The sequence below is a fragment of the Accipiter gentilis genome, chromosome 13 (assembly GCF_929443795.1).
Source record: "Accipiter gentilis chromosome 13, bAccGen1.1, whole genome shotgun sequence".
Lineage (NCBI taxonomy): Eukaryota > Metazoa > Chordata > Aves > Accipitriformes > Accipitridae > Astur > Astur gentilis.
This window is the reverse complement of record NC_064892.1, coordinates 20687668-20704812: the sequence shown is the minus strand read 5'-3', so window position 1 is coordinate 20704812 and position 17145 is coordinate 20687668. Positions and strand designations below refer to the sequence as shown.

Sequence of the window (17145 nt, the reverse complement as noted above, 5' to 3'; positions counted from 1 at the left end):
TTTTCTATTCAGAAATGCCTGTGTGCGTGTCCGTGTGTGTCTGTGCCTGTCTCTGGGACACACGCTTAACTTTGCTGCTGGTTGAACCTGCTGATGGGAAAACCACAGAGTGACCCCGCAGGCCCAGCAGAGACCCCCGGGCTCCCGGGAGCACCGTGCTGAGAGCTCCAGTGGGTCCTGGGCCCGGGCGGCCGGAGCCAGTGGCTGTTCCAACTTTGCTTAAGAGTTTGTAAGCATTAGACTACTTGTATTCTAATACCTGAATAGGAATAAGACAACATACCAAGTTCTTATTAAAAAAAAAAAAAAAAAAAGCTTAATAAAAATATATTATGGAGATGATCTATCATTAAATGCAGGAAGCCTGAGCCATAAATTCATTTGCATGCTGGATTAAGGAACAGCTTAAGTACAACAGATAGGGTGAGGTATTCTACCATGCTACAGCCTCAAACTCTTAAGAGAACAGCTCAATAATTCATATTACTTAAATGTATGAGTATATATACACATACATCTATGTATACTTACAAAGTATGCATAATTATGTAAAGCTTTTCAAAATGCACACCAGGGAGAAATGTTCTGCAATAAACACATTGGAGGTTTTTTTTTCCTTGTTTAAAAAGAAACACTATACCTTCCTAAGTAGGTTTTGCTGTTTGTTTATTATACAAATACAAGGACTATAAGCACTCACATTCCTAAAATTAAACTCAGTTACTGTACATTATATATTTTGAATGCAAATGCAAATAAGATGAAGATAACATGTTTTCTCAAGTTGGTTATATACATCAAATGAATAAATAACGAATGCTGACAAATGTTTTATGTATGTGAAGACAAAGTGGGTTTTAGTAATTTCCACAACTTGCAAAATGCCACAAAACAATCTTGACGGATTTTACTTTTTTTTTCTTTTTCTTTTACAAATTCCCACTAAACTGAAGATGAAGGAGGTAGATAGATTTTTAAGTTACAGACATCTCAGATACATATCTTAAAAAACAAGAAAAATTACCTAAGAGTAAAAACATGCTTTCTCTATTTTTTCCCTTTACTTACAGTATTTACAATACATTGTACACTATTTCTTCCAGTATTTAAAAAGTATGCCTATATGGAAAAAAAAAAAAAAAAAAAAAAGGTTTAAGTGAAGTGTGCTGTGAGAAATGCCTTGCTAGAAATTTAAAAAAAAAAAAGCCCAGAAAAACAAGGACATTTTTGAAGTTTGCCAGAGCAAAAAAGTAACTTCATGTAGCTATGCTAGATGACATTCCTGTGAAATAATGTTATATAAGTAATAAACCACATTTGATAAAACATATTTGTAAAGAAAAAAGAATTATTACAAATGACTGAAAACCATTAAAGAAAAGGCAAAATATGCAATGTGAGTTGAAGGAACAATGACTGGAGACCTCACAATTTCACATTTCAGAAGATTCATTTTTTAATGTATCTGTGGTAATATAAAAGATCTTTCTAAAAAATATCTAAATAATAGTGAAAGGGCTTTTAATATTGCTTGATATAGACTAATGATGCACCTCACCTGCTTAACATCAGAGAAATTTTTGTGATAGGTTTTATATCTAGTCACAAGATCAATGAAAAACACACATTTAATATCAATGTTTCAGTAAATCAACTGCTCCCTCTCTTTGTTAATGACCTGTCACATGTTTATGGAATAGTTTCTTGCTCATGTAATTTTTCATTTCTATTTCCCTTGTATTTACTTAAAGACTGTGATTCAGTAAATAATGAACTAATCTAGGACTTTGATGAACTAATCTAGGACTATTCAAAAAATAATATATACCAGTGGGTTTGGATCATGGTTACCTTGACACTTTTGTTTTCTTTTTTTTTTTTCTTTTTTTCTGCAGATTCTCCTTGTCCCTTATTATTCTACCTGCTAGGTAGTGAGACAGGTTAGAACACATCATGAGAGATCAATCTGTATTCTGCCATCAATATAGCACTGCTCAATTATTTATACCCATCTCCTCTTGCTGCGCAAGTATATTTTCCTCATCATAACGTTCTATAGCACTATCTTAACATAGACCATATACATCATGTTCTATCACATGGCTTTTGTTCTGCATTTGGGATTCCAAGATGGCTGCAAGAAGTCAGTGTTTTACCATTCTTACAAATTGGTGTATGTCCACTTCTTGCATTTACTCATTTATTTCAGTCTAGCGTCCTCCTTTATATGTGCACTTAAACAGCTTCTGTACAATACTAGATGATTAAAACCTGCTAATCCAAATTACAGAAGTCACTGTGATGATATGAATAGGTAAGGGGAATGGAACATTGTCAGAAGCATATGCCTCTAATCTATTAATACATCTCATTCTATTAATGTAAACATACAGAAAAAACCCTTTTCTTATATGTGCCTTTCAGACTAAATGAATAAATAAACAAGGTGTGTGGAAACAGAGATTTAAATGAGGTTTTGTACATTTAGGAAATTAAAATTACAAAATGACCTAACTGTTCTTTTTAATTCTATCACATTAGTACAATGCTGCATTAAGTTTTCACATCAGGCATAATTCTAGTCACTGGTTGCTGGAGTTTAATTATCAACACTTTTTTATGGAAAGGAAGATAACTATAGAAGAGATTTCAAAACAAACTTGATTTAGCATGCGAGGCCACTTTTTCTGTGATGGGCCACATAACCTTCAAATACTTTCATAATACTAGTACTTATCCACTGTTTTATATGGTAGCTAATAAATTGCTAATTTGCTTAGCTCATCTAGTTCTTACATGTAACTGTTTCATATTTGGTAGCAAACACCAGGAGGCATTAAAAATACATCATTGTGAATCACAGTCATCCATGTCAGCATTTCAGTGGAGAAAGTTGGGGGGGAAAAAAAAAAAAAAAAAAAGAATTATTGAGGAGAGAGAATACAGTATCAGCATCATCTCACGGCCCAAATACTGAGGAGTGCCTTATGAACTCAGTGACTTCAAAACATGCAACCAGCACTCAGATCTCCTGAACCGATGTGTGGAAGGAAGACTCGCTGGGCATAAAAGCTAGTCAAGGACACAGCAGCATCACAAGAGGAATGAGCTGAGCAGATGCAACTCGAGGCTGCACGGTTGCAGATCCTGAGTTATCAGGACTACATGTTACATTGACTCTAACAAAGGCTCCTATGATGCAGATGCTGCTCTACCATACCAAGCCCCCTCTCAAAGCAGTTTTTATCTGCTGTAAATGTATATAAGCCCTGGTACTTCTGTTTTCAGTCAGAGTTCACATTGACAGAGGGCTGAACCTCTGTCCCGTTGCATTCTCTCCTGCTGCTACAGAAATAAACCACTTCTGCCTGGCCTGAATCCGCAAAATAGGCTGAGTGTTGATGCTGCAATGGTGCTACACTCTGTTCTGTCTTCCTAAATATTTCTATATTTTGATTTGCTACACGAACGAGGAACAGATCTGTATGGTAAGCTAGAACAAATACAGTTGCACTTAAATTGGTTTTATGGTCATTTCCACTACCTGAATATTTAAAGTGTTTGTCGTCATTTGTAAGTAAGAGGAAATTTGTATTTCAGTTATTTTAGGATCCAAATACAATGTTCCGTGCAAATCCATGTCTAACATTTAGCTACACAAACGTTTATAAATGTTAAAATCACAAAAATAATCTGCAGCTATAAGAAGAGAATATATGTATTGGTTCTTTCCTCAACATTTTCCTATTCTCTCAGCATTTCTCTCTCACACAAGCACAAATGTCACACATCTTTCTCATTGGTGTAACATTATGGGAAAAACATGCAATGTCTTTTTTGCAGATGATATTGCCACAGCTATTGAGTGAAACAACTGCAATAACTACACCTAGAAACAGAGTTGTGAAATATTGAAGATCTATTTTTATATTGTACTTTTTATTAAGTACAGTTAATTTTATATTAGAACTAATGTTCCTGAAGTCATATTCTTCAGTCTAAATATGGACATGAAAATGTAAGATACTGTGGAATTGTTAGTGAATTTCAAGAAAAAATAGTAATAAAAGCCTTTCTGAGTATATAGGCTTATAACACAGCTAGCTTTTAGTTCAAATATTTCATTTCATTCCATTCAAGACATCAGTGGGTTAGACTTCTTGCCAGAAATAAAAGCACATCATCATAATTCTTATTCCCAACAAATAACAACAAAATACTTTCATAAAATTTCCACTGCTTGCTACTTTTCCTAACAGTAAGATGGGGATAATTTCACCTTCCTTTAGCTGTTGACAAATAGTAATCTAGTTTAAGCTAGTTGTCTAGTTTTTTTCTCTAGAAGATTGATAAACTTCTGCATCGGAAGACCATGAATCATCCATAATATTTCAGACAACTTCTTAAGGATGGAATGCACTGTGTATCAAACTGCCTTTTTTTCATTGATTAGAAAAGGTGTGTACATATCTGACTTACTTATAAATGAAACATAATTTCTAGAATGATAAAGCTGAGGTAAATGAATGTCTAGATTTTTTGTTAAAATACTTTCTGGAAAGTACAATAATTTTGACCAAAGAATGAACTCAAAACTCAGTTTCTTTTCTCTAACAGTTTTATACTTCTCCTTAAATATCAGTAGATTTTCACTGGACAAAAAGACTTGGCAGAATTTCTTGACTGATTTAGACATCTCCACCCCAATCTTGGAATAAAAAGTTATTTCACTATTTTCTATTAAAGAAAATGCAAAATATAAATTTTATAAAATAACAAATATCCTCTAATACCTTTGTTGTTATCCATTCCTCCAACAGCATAAAGTGTCCCAACTGTAGATTTCCTAGGTTTAGTTCTTGGACTTTGCATGAGAGTTCTTCTCTCTGGTAAAAGATGGTATTTCATGGCTTCCAGAATAAGCTTCTGGCATTCTAGGTCATCCTTAAAAAGCACATGGTTTTCTAGGTCAGCCAATATCTGTGAATGACACGATTGTGAATAAAAAATGCTAGAAATTCCTAGAAAAGCAATACCATGCAATGAAAGATCGCAAAACCGATGTCATAAGTATATCACTTCATTGTAGAATACAATGGTTTACAGGGCTATTTTTCTTGGAGGAGGGACAGGAAAGTAAATATTTAGTTGATTTTTAAAAGTCTCTAGGCAACTTTCAAATCACTGTTTCACTATCCCTTAAGACTACAATCTTACTACTCTCACTGAAGACATTGAAGAAAATTAAGTATTATCTTGTAGGCTACAGCCTGGCTTATTTGACGGGTTTCCAACAAAACACTGAAAGGATGCAGAAGGCATCATTTTGCAAGCATCTTGAATGTGCAGTCATATAACATGACAACTTTGTGCAGTATTTTATGTAATACTTTCCAGGAACATCCCTTATTTCTAAACCCAAACCAAACACCACCACCACCACCCCTAACAACAACAACAACAACAAAACCAAGAAAAAGCTAAAACAAAACAAGCAAAAAAACCACAAAAAACCCAAACAACTTGCTTGTGCAAGTTTTTAATCTATTGTTTCACCGTATTATTGGCAAAATTAAGGATTAATAATCCAGATAATTATCACAATTGGCATAAAAACTATAATCAGTCATGACCAAAGCAGATTATATAGTGCATACACCTGAAAGAATATTCTATTCTGTTTCCAAGGAAGAAGGTTACAAGTTGTAAATGTTAAGTGTTTGATTTACCTGCCTGTATGTACATATCTACTGGCTTTTGAGATGCTGCAAGTCACCCTACACATTTTCAAGATCCACTGGACTAAGCAACCTGGTCTAACCTCATAGCTGACCCAGCTTTGAGCAGGAGGTTGGCCTAGAGACCTCCTGAGGTCTACTCCCACCTGAATGGTTCTATGATTCTGTGATCTGATTGATGTCAGGCCAGAAGACTGCAATGCTTATGCCGATTTTGTGCCAGAACTGCCAGACCCATGTAGGTATTACAGATATCCTAAGGCATCAGAATTCAATCAAACTCTCAATGTTTATGTTAAGGCAGTTGAGTATTACCTCTAGATGCTGATCCCTATATTCTGCTGACTATCAAATTAGAGCGGGGTTTAATTGTATATGGTAGCATATCTGTACAGTCTGGTAGATTTCTAGCTCTCACAGAACATCTATCTGGGAGACTCAATCATTTTCAGAGAAGCAGCTGAAGGCCAGGAAGCAGAAGAATTTAGTTTCCAGAGTCTATGAGGAAGTATCTCCCTCACAGACACATATATGCAAATATATGCAAACTGCTTTGCAGTTGCCTAAACACAGGCAGATAGATTCCTTTTAAGGACTCTCAGCTACTTCATCTGGACTTCAATGGCTGCTGAAGAATGCATGAATGTCCTTTGTCAATCTGTCAGCCTTTTGCAGATAACACATGCTCTGTGACATCTGAACTATTAATAGCTTGTACATGTAGACAGCAGCCTCCTGCTCTGATTTTAGGTGTCAGTCATGAAATGAATCTATTCAGGTCCAAAGAAAGGCATTACACACTGCAGTATCTCAGCTGGTGATCCAGAACTCTTACATGGCTGATGACCTAACAGATAATAGACCTGCTTATTAAAAGAAGTGAAGAGGGAGGTCCATCTAGCCTAGATAAAATATGTCTCTGACTGTGGCCATAAGTCAACATCTAGGGAGCAAACCATAAGACTATTTTAAAATATACAGTAATTCCCTTTAATATTCCCCCAGTGCCCAACTTTCAGATCAGGGACGTGCTGAGGTAGATGTCTTTTCCATGCATTTTGTAATTCTCAGGGGCCTTATCTTCCACGAACTAGTTCAATGTTTCTTTGAACTCATGTAAATTTGTTGCATCCACAGTATGTTTTCACAACAAATTCTGTCTATCACTCGCTGCATATGAAGATTTACCTCCCTCTGTTTCAAACCCGGCTCCTGTTGCTTCATTTGCTTTCACTCAATTTGTTTCATTCATTCCTTTCAGTGGCCCCTAATTCTTCTATTGAAAGAGAAAATGAATAACTGAGCCTTGCTATACCAAGTTCTTTATAATATTCTAGACTTCAGTCATATTCTCCATTAGTTGACTGTTTTTCTAGACTGAGGAACCTTAGCTTAGTTAATCGTTGCTTATATGAAAGAAGATTCAGTTTTGTTAGATCCTTTTTGTGAAGGGAGCAGAATTGCACACATTATTAAAGATAATAGCAAACTGTGAACTTTTGTGGTGGCATAATGATGTGTTCTGCTTTGTTATCTTTTTCTTTTCTAATAACTTGTAACTTTTGATTTTGTATTTTTGCCTACTACAGATCTTGAAGCTGACTTTTCCAGAAATTCATATTGTATACACTCAAAATTTCACTCCTGAATGGAAGTGGCTAACACAGAAACTATGATTTTAAATTTGAAGTTAAGAGCTGGCTTTTTTTAATTTGCTTATTTATTTATTATTATTGTTCGTTCCCCAGGCACATAACATTAAATTTACCTACATTAAAAGTGTAGCTATGCAGTTATTAGGAACGCTGAGTGGGTTAAACACTACTCACATCTTGTGGATTGCAAATTAGAATATTACCTTTAATATATGTACAAAAGCGACGTGACAATGCAGAAAGATTAGTATAAGAGTAGTAAGATTTGTGCTATTAATAATCATGGACTTTCTAGAGTGAAGAAGGACTTCATTTCTCATTAGTCTTTAACTAGGATACTTGTAGTCCGTGGGGAAATTGGTAAAACTTCTTGTATCTGGAAAGTTTGATTCTATTATTAAACTGCAGAGAAAACTCTCTAAGTTGAGGAGACTATGCATTGCAGTGGAATACTGATGATCCTACAATGATGAAAGCAAAAATAAATGTATGAAAAGCAAAGACAGGTAAGATATAAAGGGGCTGAAAATGTATGTATCAATGTATTTTGGGTACTTCAAGTATCTTTCAGGTTCTCTGAATAAATTGCTGTCAACGTGCCAAATCTGGATTAATGTAACAACAAGTGAAAAACTTTTTCCTCCCAATCAATACTGAATGACTCATATGCTTTCTTTCATTTAGGCAGATTAGGTTTTTGAAAATTGTCACATCAACTTTCCATGTCTGGTGGGACAAGCATTTTTCTCATCTTACCTGGAAAATGAGGTATAGAAGTCTCTCCATATATTTGTTTTCCCAAACGCTATTTGCTATTATTTTCTAATAAAAAAGCAGTATATATCATATTCATTTTTATAACTGTGCATGATTATTGTATTAAGAAACTACTGAAACATCTTTGAAACAGCAGGAAAATAATAAACAACTGGAAAAACAAGAAAAATATTGAGATTGCTAATATGAATTCAGTCTCAGAGAAATGTTACAGAAAAGATTTGAAATTAAATCTGCTGCTCTTTTAAAGTTGTCAAATTCCCATTCTGGCATGTTCCTAGCATATATGTATCTTTTAAACTAATTAGTTTCTACTGATCTACATACTCCAAGGCGATATTCCTTTGACCACAGAAATTCAGTAAAAGGGAGCCAATATCTTATACAGAATTATCTTACATTGAAGGTTTACTCCTCAGAAACACACTTGGCTCTGTCTAGATTTCAGATAATTTTAAAAAGAAAAAGCCTCTTTTGGAAAAACAAGTTCACTAAAGAGGCATTAATACTACAGTCAGTTTAAAACAAGGTATACTTACACATATAATATAAGTGCTTTGCTGCTGCAGACTCAAGATGCTGGGTTGTCAAGAGTCTTATTAAAATAGTATGAGGCACAGGCAGAATAGAAATAGACACATGCAAAAACCAGCAGAGACATTTGAGTTCCTTAATGGCAGTATTTTTAAAAGGGGTCCCTGTACATGGTTGAGGTTAATAGCTTGATATAAATGTTTGCAAATAAATTGCACATGAAATAAATTATACTTGAAAATATTCTTAAACTTTGATATTGCCTTTTTTTTTTACAGTAAAATGGCCAGCTTCCAAAGTCTGCTATCTTGAGTCAAAATGGCAGCCCCTTAAAATTTTATCAGGAAGTGCATTAAAATGTATACTACTCTAACATATTTGTCAGAACTATATTATGATCTAACATACAATACCTTCATGTCTAACCTAATGAATTTAAATATCAAGATTCTGTTCTCTTCTCTTATAGCTGGTGAGTGTTTTCACCTGGATTGTAATGTTACTATGTGAAACTCAGCATTTCCAGATGTTTTTACATTTAATATTAATGAGCTAGGGTCAGTACAAGAATAGCAGAATAATCACTGGATTTTTTACTATATTTCTTTGTCTAAGAAAACTGAGTCTATGGTTAGCATCCAATTTATTTTCAAATTTATTTACCTCCCCTAGTGTGTAGAGGAAACTACAATTCTCAGGAAGGTATTTAGGCTATTAATTTTAGTAACTTTCGAAAGAGTGTATCCTTATAATCTTGGCAGCCACGGTATCAATGGAAGGGCTCAGAAACTTCTGATTATCAAGCAATTAAAAGCAAGCACTTTGTATTCTAGATATGGTAAGGATTTGTGTGTACGTGTGTATGTGTGTTCTGGTGTTGGTTATTATGCAATTAATATTACTAAGTAAGAATATTAAAATGTGCTAATAAGCAGCAGTATTAATTATATTTCATAACACTAGGTTAATTTATATTCCATAATATTTAGATTTTTAATATATCTTTTTTGTGATTTTTTCTCTTTGAAGTGCTCAGCACACTACTCATTAGTTTAAAAATCAAAGATCTGAAGACAAATTATGTTCAGAGTTTAGGCAGGATGATCTCTTATCTTGCAAAATGATTTAATGTACATTTAGGACTCTGAACCAAACTCTGTCAACAATTAATTTAACAGAATACAGGCAGAAGAAAACTGAGAAATCAAATTATCAGTTTCCCCTGCACAAATTTGAGATAATATATCAAGTTACCTATAATTTCTAATGCTTAATGGAATTAATGGACAAGGATTTTTATGGCAAGCTTATTATATCAGTAAGGATCAAAGTCAAACAATCATACTTGGTGACTTTCTATCAGACAGCTACTTCTTTATTCTGATGTTGCAAGCTGTGCCTAGGCTCTTACAGGAAATACTTATCTCTATGAGATCTCCCAACTGAGTTGCCAGGTGTTTCAAATAAAGAAGTAATAATCAGTGAACACTGTCCTGTCCCATAATTCTGAGATTTCATGCAACAACTACAAATAAAGGCTGAGTGTCTTTTTCTTTCCAATTAGAAATTGTTCCTAGAAATGAAAAAAAAAAAAAAAAAAAAAAAGTAAAACTTTAAATGCAGTCAGAAACCAAGGCCTTTTCCCAACTGTGCATATATGGCAAAAATAGTTTTGAGGAAAATTTTCATTTCTCCCTCCTACCCACTGATTTTAGCACATGGGCTGACTTGTGATAAACACTGTATTTCTGAATGTCCTAATGGCTACACCCTGTGAGTGAGGGGGGGGGAAAAAGTTGAAATTAGAGCTACTGTTTAGAAGCCGGAAGTCAGGCAAAGCTGACTGTTTCTTGTTGTCTAAACTTCAATAACCTGCTTCAATGTTTCTCTACTCCATAGCTGCCTTTCCTTGTTACATCAAAATAATCAATATATTTTTATTAAATCAGGATGCACTTGTTCAGGAAATTCAGTTAATAAGAATGTTTCCCTGGAAACCATATTATGTTCAGCTTGTTCTTCCATGGCTATGACGTACTTTAGTAAGAGACAATTGTATCTAACACTAAATGAAGATTTCTGGGGTTTGTAATACGTGGAAACTCAGAACTGTCACTTCTGAGAAGACCCACATCAGTGCTACTTCAGCATAGTTACTTCTAGCATTGCTAGAACTTCTCAGACTAAAATTCTAAATAGAATAAATAGAACTCTAAATAGAATTCTAATAGAATTCTAAATTCTGAGAATTTTAGTAAGTTTGTGTCATCATGCTTCTCATTTTTCCCAGTTAAACCCCCCACCAAGTCCTTTCTCAGCTGTACTTCTAAATTACTTTCAACACAACACTGCAAAGAGCAGGCCTACTTCAACTTAGCAAAGCACATTCAGTTTGAGATCTGGAGTGAAAAGTACTCAAGTACTGCCAAAAGGAAAGTCAAGTCTAACGCGCACAAAAGGAGGAGTTTGGTACTGGTGCAGTGACTGTCGGTGGGTGCTCCGTGAGTCTGCACCCTTATTGCTGCCTGCCTTGCTGCCACCCTCGGCTCCCACCTTCCTTCCTTCCTTCCTTCCTTCCTTCCTTCCTTCCTTCCTTCCTTCCTCCTTCCTCCTTCCTTCCTCCCTTCTTTCCTTCCTTCCTGAGCAGCTCTGCTTTTGCTGCTCCCTGACAGGTCTCCCCCAGCCCCTCTTTTATCCCATCGATTTGCAGCTATGATCCAGGTGAGAGTATTAGTGATTTGATTAGTTGATTTGAATGACATTAAGTTAAATCTCACATATTCTAGTCTATAATATGTCTATTTATTGTGATTTAGAATCTTGAATAGACCTTAACAACATATAATTGTTCTATACCCTGAACAGTATTAAATTTCATACCCAAACACGTTCCCAAACACATTAATTTTATCGTAGATGGAAAGCAACTTCCAGTTCGCTAAAAATTATCCCAGTATCTAGTTGCTTTCTCCCTGTAAAAAAATCCTACAGTCCTGTGCCCTCAGAAACTTACATGCCAATGCTATGCGGAACACAGGATTAGCCTTATCTTAGTAGTATTAATCATAACAGAAGAACAAAAAGCTTAAAATCTTTAAATGAACTGTGAATACATGAAATGTATTTTTTATGGCACATTTAGTTTAACAAAACCCATGAGTCTCTTTCTTGATCCAAAATGTATCTGAAGTCACTTGACAACCTTGAGTTGGAGGAACACATTACCATATGAAACAAAAATCTGAAGAAGGAATGACCTGAAGTTTGCATATTGAATGGTTTTCAGGAGAGATATTTGATTAGCCATCATTGTCCTTTTATGTGTCTTCTTCCAAGTACAGATTTGTTACAGTTAGTTATTGTTGATGATCAGAGTAATGCAGCTACCAGGAAAGAATAGAGGCTTCTGAAATGTAAGGTCATGATTGTTCTTTGTACAGGTTAAAATGAAAAGCAAATAAAGGGTTTGTATGAATTCCTGGGAAGTATAAAAATACTGTTTTAAAACTTTCTTTAAAAAAAGTACTCTGTCGGCTTTCAAAGCCTTACCGTGTTTATGCTGCTCTAGCTGTTAGGAAATACTGTGCATCTTTGGACAAAACTCTAATTAGAAGAATTTTTTATCTGTCTAAAGCTGGTAGAAGAAGAAGTCATTATTCCTACATCATTGTACTGGCATATGAATGAAAGTATTTCAGTTGCCTAATGTGAAAGTAATAAATTGTTTGACACTTTATATTTTCTACCTATAAGACAACTGCAAGAAATGTCTGTAAATACTATTGCAACTGCAGATTTCAACTTAATTCATTGTTACTCTGATTAATACTGTATATATCCATTTTAAGAAATATCACTTAGGCTATTTAGGCTCCACTGCAAACATGAAGGAAAAAAAATCCCTCACGAAGTGCTACTTCTTTTTTACAAAATCAATAATCTTTGAGATACTTCTGTTGGATGCAAACCCTGTTGTTATAAAGACTACTTGTTTAATAATATTTAAACTTCATATCATTGAATCATAGAATGGTTTGGGTTGGAAGGGACCTTGAAGATCACCTAGTTCCAACCCCCCCTGCCATGGGCAGGGACACCTTCCACTAGACCAGGTTGCTCAAAGCCCCATCCAACCTGGCCTTGAACACGGCCAGGGATGGCTATAATTGAATTTAATATCCTTATTTGAAAATGTTTGAAGCCATGTGATAAACAAAATAATGAGTTATTTACTTTCATTTCTTTTGTTTCATCTTAAGAGTTTTTTTAAATGTTCCATTTTCAAAAAAAATATGCAGACTTCCTTGCGAAAGCTGAATGTAGGTTCTGCAACGGGCAACAGATCAGCAGTTGCTATTTACATTTTTCATAGGTTAATTGATCTTAGAGACCATATGTTTTTCAGGACAATTCTGCAATGATTCTGAAATAGTTTTGTTATTTCTTTTTCAAGAACAGCCTGATGTCAGATGTAATTATTTCCAATTAAAGTAGAGCTTGTAGGTAGAAACAACACTATACTCAGTATTATTAACAGCATACTAAATGGATGTACTTCTGTAGGAATACGTTTGGTCATGCATCAGTTAATTCAGGATTCTGCCTGAACAAACATATCCATGTCTTCTCTGGGATTAAAATGGTGCTTGATAAGAACAAGATCTTTGGTTTAATCTACAGGTATTGAATAGACATTAGCCTTTATTAAAAACTTAAATAAAATTGATGGCAGATAATATAAATGCTAATCTCACTAAGAAGGTTCAAATCAGGAATAATAGGCTTTCACTTAAATTGTGATTTTATATTATTATAAATCTTGTTAAAAATTAGCTAGAAAAGAACAAATGCTGCTTTTCATGATCTAGGTAATAAAGCACTTTCACTTTCTTTTCTAGCAGTGATGAAAGTTTAATTATTTTTTTTTTTTTTAAACACAGGTGTTGATTTTTTCTGGAAGGCATGATAGCCTTTGCTCAAATCTATTTGATTTTCCAATGCGGAGTCCTAATTTTTAATCTAGATGAACACAGTCCAGATGATTCCCAAACCTCACTACATTAAGATTTATCCTGAATCATTTTATCTACTTAGTGTCACAAAGTATAGTAGGAAAATCATACTGAAAATTCTGTAAATGAATATAATATGGACAGAGAAAACTATGACTTAACACTTATTACTAGCAAGTATGATATTACAAGTAATTTTGAGTTTACCAATTATTAATTAGTCTCCACACACAGGCAATTTTTAAGAGGCTATGTAAGTTTTTCACATTTATGGTGAGTGTTTACCAGGCAATACAAGGAGATTCAATGTAATTATTTCACTCCCTGACATATCTCAAAGAACAAAAGTGTACATGCAAACACTCTTTGTGGGGCTCAAAAAGATGCATGAGTAGGCTTTCAATGACAAGTGACACAAAATCAAAAATTATCAAACTCTGCCTACCTAGTTTCCCTTGTATATCAAAAGATGTTATTTTCCTTTTTTTTTTTTTTTTTTTTTTTTACTATCTCTTTCATGGACGAAGCCACACAGCCCTGAAAACACATACATAATACTCTCTCTATATTACAAAAAAAGAAAGAGAACTAATAGTGATTTTTTCTTTTCCAAGACAGAAAAAACAGAATTTTCAAATAAAAAGTTTTTGAGTTTTGGACTGATATATTCAGAATTAACATTTTTTACAAAATTTCTTCTGCAGAAAATATATGCCAGTTCTTTATAAATTTTTTTAATTCTATTTCAGCTGAAAAGTTACAGCCCATTTTCTGACTAGCTTCTCCAATCTTAAACATCCTTACTGCATAATTTTTGTATGAATGTGCTTACATGCTTCAAAAAGTGGATAAAAGCATCTCAGAATCAAGAATTCTCCAATACTATGGGTTAGCTCCAAAATAATTTTCTTCCTCTGTTCAAGGTAAAAATGAAAGATATTTATTAAATTAATTACAGAAAGGTACTGGGGAATGGAATTAAAGTATGCCTTGCTTCTTTCAATTTCACTTTAATTTTTGGTCTTGCAACATTAAGGGAATTTCCTGCTTAACATCTATACTTGAAAAGAACAGATTTAAGTAAGAGAGAATTATGGCTCTCTTGACAATGTAAGACATTCATTTAAATGCCTGCATTAGAACTTTAAATGGTTTCCACTAATAATATTATTAACTATTCTCAAGTAAAATGAGCAAGATATTTAAGTCATCAGTAATATTTTCTACTATGGAAAAATACACAAGAAATTTTATTTTTATACATACCAAATGAATTATTCATGAAAAAATACTAAGACAACAGGAATGAGAACAGCAGCGTGTTTTCACTGTTGTGAGAAACTGAAAGTATTTGGGGCTATTGATTAGGCATGTATTATTACCATGTTTAAGAATTACATTTAGAGAACGATGATATAGTAAAAAAATAACTTTAAAATTTAGATTAAAATTTAGAATAGTGCTTAAAAAAAAGATATCGGAAATTATATATTAATGTGAAAACTGGGCCAGTTTTGTACGTAAACAATTCACTTAATTTTGCATAACAGAATGTACAACTTCAGGAATCATATAATTGTGAATTTGCTACAAATATGTTTTACCACTTCTTTTAACTCTTAAATTACTATATTTTGAAAGGAAAATAAAAATGTATTGCAGTCATAAAATTCTTTTTCACCAATTTTCGTGCTTTGAGGATATGCTAAGGTGTTACCAACAGTGTCATTCTTTATCCAGATCCTGATTTGCAAATGGATATTAATTGAAGTAGATTAAATCACTTAAACATTCCCTTACTCTCTCCTTTAAGTCTTTTAAAAAATACAAAAGTTGTTATATTTTCTGGACTCCTAAATGTAGAGATCACAAGGTCACAATGTGATCATGTATGGCGCTGAAGTTTAAACTCCATTTCTAAATCCCATTTTATCCAACTAAACCTTAGCAATATTACTTAAAAACCTTTTTGTTTTGCTAGAAATTGAATGAATTGAGCTAAATCCAACATAATCATCTGCTTTATTCACTTGAGTGTTTTGTAATTAGGGGCTGTAAATTGAAATTTAAAAAAAAGCTGATACCTAATTTATCTTTTTGAGTTTTTATTTGTTATTAGAACAACCATTTCAATATATTACCTTAGAAACAAAATAATGAAATATATTTGCAATTAACAATTTCTCTAATTTAGCATGTCTCATATTGTTTTGTTTCCTACCATTTTCTTTCAGATTATTGAACATTCTGGATCTGTTTAGAGTTCTTTCTTTCTTATTCATGTTTAATTAATCATTTCAGTAACCCTATTTTAGCTCAGAGATGATTTCCAGGCATTTTTCTGTAGTAACACAAACATACAGTACATGAAATTCAATATTTGTGTTGCTCATGGACTAAATTATTCATAATGCATGAGTTAGTCAAGCCAGCTGCTCAACTAACTCACAAAGAAAGAGACTATACTAAATCCCTCAGATTTCTGTATTCTCAGAGAAAGGTTATTTTCTCCTCAGCAATAAGACGCAGCAGACTTAAGGAGCTTTAAGAAACTCTAGACCAGTTTTTTCTTGAAACATACAGCTAATCATTTCTATTACAAATAATCTACATTAAGATTTACTGCTTAGACACAACAGACTTTCACTAGGCTGTCTGTAACTCTGTGATCTGTGTAGGCATGCAGGTAATAATATATGGCAAAGAGATCAATCCCACAGCAGTAATAGTGAACAGTCTTGGACTGGAATTTTGGAAAGAAATCTAATTGTGTTTTCTGTCTAACAGCTGAACTCTGACATCTGCTAAAATGGTATTTTTGGTGATCACAGTCACTGGCAGAGGAAATGTGTTCGGTGTTTAATTGATTAGTAATTCCAACTTTTCCCCCACACATTAAAAGTCATTTCACATTCAGAAGAAATTTTAAACTGGCTTTCTACCCTTCAGTTATAATCCTGAGTCCTCCCTATCCCTCCCCCATATCAGGGTACAAAGAACAAAACAAAACAAAAATAATACAGCAGAGCTGAAGTTTGTTTTCCTTAATGTATCATTAGGTTACCAAAATGAATATATTAGATTAACAAATAATCACACACACACATATTCTCTGAGGCTTTACATTTGATATAAAAATGAAGAAACTGGGGTTTGTTTCCCCCACTCTCTTGAATAAACTAAGTAATGGGATTGGAATATTCATTGGTAGCATCTGTGTTAAGTAATTAAACTGTAGTGTTGAAACCACTTTCACAACATTAACACTTCCCCAATGCTTATGATTTAACGAGACCATTTATTAAAATCTTCAATATTATTTTCTGGAAGTGGCCCCTTGTTATCTTTTATCACACTGTTCAAACTTTAATTTTAACTTAATTTGTAAATATGCCCACACTTTTTAGGCACACATTCTGCCTTTTGTTG

At 33.7% G+C, this 17145-nt stretch overlaps 1 protein-coding gene across 2 annotated transcripts in view; it reads right to left on the bottom strand.

The window, feature by feature from the left end:
* Positions 1-17145, bottom strand: part of KLHL1 (kelch like family member 1) — a 237681-nt gene that overhangs the window by 66538 nt on the left and 153998 nt on the right. For both annotated transcript variants that reach the window (XM_049816006.1, XM_049816007.1), the window contains one exon: positions 4794-4980. In XM_049816006.1, the coding sequence (XP_049671963.1) occupies positions 4794-4980 (187 nt within the window). The remainder of the gene's footprint in view (positions 1-4793; positions 4981-17145) is intronic.